Source organism: Anneissia japonica, unplaced genomic scaffold, assembly GCF_011630105.1.
Source record: "Anneissia japonica isolate Jap-2015-1 unplaced genomic scaffold, ASM1163010v1 scaffold11840_len24483_cov134, whole genome shotgun sequence".
In the NCBI taxonomy this organism is placed as follows: Eukaryota; Metazoa; Echinodermata; class Crinoidea; order Comatulida; family Comatulidae; genus Anneissia; species Anneissia japonica.
The window spans coordinates 1-5,566 of NW_022714538.1; the positions used below are offsets into that span (position 1 = coordinate 1).

Consider the following 5,566-nt stretch of genomic DNA (forward strand, 5'->3'; position numbering starts at 1 on the left):
AAGAAATAAACTGAACAATTATTTGAACCAAGAAAAATCAAGTGGAGTACTATATGACGATTCCTTTTATTCATTGCATTTACTGTATTCCACTTGTATTCTAATTTCCTTTACATCTGTTGTAATTAAAGCATCTCTTTGGAAATCCATTTTAATTTAAAATTCTTAGGATGAGGCTTTATTATTGATTTTTGTTACATAAAGCGTTAATTAGTGCTGTTACACACATACAAAATATTTGCCTCCAATCGTATTTGAATTTCTACAAAACCCTCTATAGTAGTTTTATAGAGGAAAGTTGGTTAATGCGTCTGCATATAAACTGAGACAACTTATATATGCATATTGTTGTCTCAATTATAAAACAGAAAGTCAACGAGGTCCACCTGCTTCATATACATTTTATTCTGAAAATTGAGAGGAAAATCTTGATATACTTTTAGGTATTATGTACAGTATATGTATTTCGACCAACCTGATAATGAAGTCCTAGGAGTTGTTCCCAAGTGTGGACGTTGTACATGAGACGTTCCGATAGCCGAGGATGGATGAGGTGCATCCGTAGTCGAGGATATATGTTGAATAACTATAAATATGTATAATTATTTATTTCACATTACAACCTCAAGATAACCTGTATTCTTTTTTTACCAATAACAATAATTAATTGGAAGGAGCTATCACAAAATCTAACTTCCCTTCTAACCCTTGACCAGTATAAATCCGCAATCCAATTTAATATATATTAATCACTAGCAAACATACGTCTGCACCCCATAGCGTCATGGATCATTGATTACCGGTTGCTTTGTGCAACAATGAAGATAATTTAGGCATATAATAATGTGCAAAATACCTGTATGCACATTAAATTTATGATCTTCTAATCCCTGTTTACACGATACTGTTGCCACTAAAATGTTCATCGATGCATCATTCAACTTTAAAAGAAATCCATGTGACGGACGTGAAGTCCATATTTGTCGATCTGCTAGTGTCTAAAAAAATAAATAATTGTTTACACATTAGGAAATCTAAATAAAACTTGGTATATCTCATTTCATTATCATCAACAACATCATCATCACTATTACAATGACTGATTTCTAACCATGCATGACAATTTGGACTTTTCAAAACCACTTGAAAACTGACCAGATATTTTACTCTAACAGATGTTCTGGATGCCATACATGTTACCAATTATGGGTATAGACGTGGAATACGACTCTAATGGGGTGCGTTGTTGTTTCCGTCGTCATCGTTGTATTATTATTATTATTATTATTATTATTATTATTATTATTATTATCATCATCATCATCCTATCATTAGCCTCATCCTGTTTATCATCATAATCCACATATCATCAAATTAATGTTTAAATTATAAAAGGAAGTGCCTTATGATTTTGAATATTATAAACATTGAAGCATTCATACCACATTTCTTTGATCATGTACTTCCCAACCATTGAGCAAGTCACCTATGCTGATTTCTATGTCAAGAAACTTTGCATTAATTGGCTTAAAGATGTCCAAAGCTTTTTCATCTTCTTTCATTTCTTCTTCTTCTACCAACTAAAATAATGTTAACACACTATCAGTCCATAATGTAGGTCTACATATTAATATAGTAACTATGTTATTTTTTCTTTTCAAACATGCAAATAAAACAATTTTTAGAGTTTATGTACCATGAAATGAGCAAAAAAATGAAAAATCTGCTGATGCATCTAAAGCTAGAAATGTATCCCAGCTTTCAGTTTTTATTTACAACCAGGTTCAACATAATGATGGAATCTCTTTGCACACTGAATAAAGCACAAATTAGTCCTACAAAAGCGGACCCTAGATTTTCTGAATTTTTAGTGCGGTCGGGTTGGGACAGCATAAAGTTTGGGGTTTCTGCCTTGATAAAAACATTCAATGCATTCATGGATGTATCTAAGCTTATGTTATTACATATTGCCAGACAAAGAAACAAAATGCTGTGCACTTTTTTTTTGTACAGTATATCTATTATTCAAAATGTCCGGTTTTGGCACGTCAAAGATAATTAGCACAATTGTCTAAGATTGCTCGTCTCAGAATAGTCCACTACTTGTAACAATGAAGGTATAACAATATATACCTCTATGTTGCAACTAATGACAACATTTTTCGTCAATTGTATATCTATGGAAAAAAAATACCGCAATTTGGCATACCTTGTAATCATGGTCACTCCAAATCCTTACTCGAAGTCGGAAATAGTGTTCTTTAAGCATCTTTCCAAACAATCCCAAAGTCAACTTTTTTCTACCACTACATAATTCTACAAGTTTTCCAAGTAAAAACCATTGAGTGAAATGATTTGTCTGTATATAACATCGTCCATTTCGTACAGTAAAAGTAGTATTCTTGTCATCCCCTTCTATTTTTTTCCAATTGTCGAGGAAGTTTTCCCTCATTAGTAGAGTGAATTCCCAAAAGTCTTCGTGGACTGCATTGTGTGGAAATGAAAGGGAACAATGTTTGTTAAAGATAGTACCTGGTGGTCTACAGTAAACTATGGGTGAAATTCTTGATTCCATGTGATTAGAAAAAGGTATATCACTTGCATCTACTGCAAGTTGTTCAAGTGATATGTCAACCTGAATGTCTTTCGCAATTGCACCGCATGGTATTTGTAACTCGATCCCGCCAAGTTGGAGATCACCACCATTAGAGTCCATAACTTTGCTAGTTAAATCTGTTGATTAAAACATGAAAAACATAGTACTAATTACACAGTTTGCATTGAATTTTAAGACATTTTATGTCTGAACTGATTTGTCTATAAAGCGTGGAAGCGGTTTAGCGCAGCGTGAAAGGTTTGGTTTCCCAACCTCGAGGTCGGTGTTTCAATCCCTCGCTGTGCATTTCACTTGTGTCCTTGAGCAAGACACTTTATCTGCATTGCTTCTCTCTAACCAGGAGTATAAATGGGTCCCTGGTGGGGTTGCTAGCTCCTGCGCTGAATACAGCAGCAACACTTAGCATGTGGACCCAATGACCAGGGACAGAAGCGCTTCGTATCTGCAAAGAAAGGCGCTATAAAAATAAATATGATTGGATTGGATTGGATTTATAATTAACAATTTAGCTTTCAATTTCAAATGTTATTCTTTAGTTGCCTTGCAGTCGCCAAAAGGAATAATGGTTCTATTCGTTTACAAACTGAGATTTATAGTAGTTGTCTCAGTTTATACATTATAAAATTAACTTCAAGAAGGAAACACTATAAAAGTCAACTTGGTAGTGTTAGTGCATGATCTTTGTAACAATTATTGGAATATTAAAATTTCTCCGTTCATAAGTCCTATTTAAAAAATATAAGCTTTGGTTTTTCGGATTTATTACATTCATTTTAACCAAATTAAATCAAATAGGCCTATATCAAATTATGAATAATTTAAGGTAACACATGCATATTTTCTATGTACAGAGGCGTACAGAGAACCCTGATACTCAATACTGCCTTTGAGTATCTGCACATACTTATATTATGGAGAGTAACACTGCCTCAATGGGATAATTTGGTATGCGGGTTCTGCTCGAAATTTTTCTGGAATTAATTTGGATTTTCACTGAGGCGTATAGACTACCTTGATGTTTTTCTGTTGAATTTATATTGTTCACAAAAAAACAAAAAAAAAATACACGATACCACTTTTCTCTGTCGACGCAATGCTGCTCCTGTTGCAGTGCACGGTAGTGGATCCCTGGGCTTGTCCTGGGGTGAAAGGTGCGATGCTCAACATACTGCCTTTGGGTATTTGCGCATACTTATATGGGGAGCAACATTGCCTCGATGGGAAAATTATTCTGGGAATTATGGATCTTGTTGGTTGAGCACATTTGGTGAGATGTGCGCTTTTATAAATAATAATAATAATAATAATAATAATAATAATAATAATAATAATAATAATAATAATAATAATAATAATAATAATAATAATAATTATTATTACTACAGACATTGCGGGTGAGATAAGAACAATTTGTTTGCCTGTTATTTTATAATAAAAATGGTAGGCCTGAATGCTGTCTCTTATACACATCTAGATGTGTATAAGAGACAGATCCATACTAAGTGTAATCTATTATTATTATTATAATTATTATTATTATTATTATTATTATTATTATTATTATTATTATTATTTTTATTTTATTATTATTTTTATTAATATTATTTCTTATTATTTATTATTATTATTAATATTTATTATTATTTATTAATTATTATCATTATTATTATTAATTATTTTTATTATTAATATTATTATTATTATTCATTGCATTTTGCTCGTATGTTTTATCTATCTTCGTTAAAAACAGACTACTTGTAATTCAATACTCTTTACTCTTATTCATTGCATTCACTGTGTGTTTGGGGTTCTCCCATACAGTATCTTCAAATTTTCTTTACATGTAATATAGTGTTCTATAAAGTATCTATTTGGAAATCCGGTCTAGTTTCAAATTTTGAAGATGAGGTCGTTTCATTGTTTTTTGCTACATAGTGCGGTAACTAGTCCTATTACGCACATGCAGAAAATAGTTGTTTCCAATCGGATTAAAATTTCTACAAAGCCCTCTATTATAGTTGCTTCAGTTGGTTAATGTGTCTGATACAACAGAAAAATATCAAGGTCCATTTCTTTTATACGTTTTACAGTATAAGTGTGTCTACGACCAACATAAGCATGCAGGCCTATGAGATGCATCAGTAGCCGAAGATGAATGAAGTGTACCAATAGCCGAGGTTTGAGGAACCATGTCAGTAACCAAAAATTGAATACCTAAATTATAGGAATAATTATGTGTTTCACATTATTGTTATGTACATGTGTTGTTGCACATATTACACATAGGCCTACAAAGTCGTATTAATTCACTATTTGTTTCAAAGTTAATATCCTTGACTAAAGTATGTTTCTCATCAGCGTACCTATACACACTGAGTTGTTATAGCCAGATTTGTAGAGGACAATAAAATCCAGCAAATAGAAAGTATCTCTCTGGAAATCCGGTCTGAAGTTGAGGCCGATTTATTGTTTTTTTGTTACATAGCGCGTAATCAAATGCTGTTACGCACATGCAAAATAGGTGACATCAATCGGGTTAAAATTTTTACAAGCCCTCTATAGTAGTTGGTTCAGTTGGTTAATGTGTCTAGATATACAGCATGAAGACATCAAGGTCTACCTGCTTTATACGTTTTACAGTATAAGTGTATCTACCAACCTGTAACTATAGCCGAGGATTGATGAGCCGTATCCGTAACTGATAGTTTATGTAGAATACCTATAATTATATAAACAATTATTTGTTTCACATTATTGTTATGTAAACGTGTTTGTTACAATCATCACATATAAAAGCTCTTCTTAATTCACTGTTTGTAAAATCCTTGATAAAACGATGTTTTAGGGGTTCTCCATCAGGCGCCTAACATGGGTCTTGGGTCAGGGGAGAGGGCAAAGGTAATAATTTTCCCGGTTAGTAATTTATCATACCCACCCCACCTTCTCCCA

At 32.6% G+C, this 5,566-nt stretch overlaps 2 protein-coding genes across 2 annotated transcripts in view; both read right to left on the reverse strand.

Moving 5' to 3' along the window:
• Window positions 1-6: 6 nt before the first annotated feature.
• LOC117109035 (UNC5C-like protein) lies at window positions 7-5,483 on the reverse strand. Its single transcript, XM_033251261.1, has 5 exons — window positions 5,277-5,483; window positions 2,210-2,733; window positions 1,443-1,580; window positions 857-998; window positions 7-586 (listed from the first exon to the last, which is right to left on the reverse strand). The coding sequence occupies exons 2-5, from the start codon at window positions 2,714-2,716 to the stop codon at window positions 447-449; spliced, it is 927 nt and encodes a 308-aa protein (XP_033107152.1). The 5' UTR covers window positions 2,717-2,733; window positions 5,277-5,483; the 3' UTR covers window positions 7-446.
• The window catches only part of LOC117109036, a 2,634-nt gene continuing 2,350 nt past the window's right edge, over window positions 5,283-5,566 (reverse strand). Inside the window, exon 5 of the mRNA XM_033251262.1 lies at window positions 5,283-5,336. Coding sequence (XP_033107153.1) covers window positions 5,283-5,336 — 54 coding nt within the window. The remainder of the gene's footprint in view (window positions 5,337-5,566) is intronic.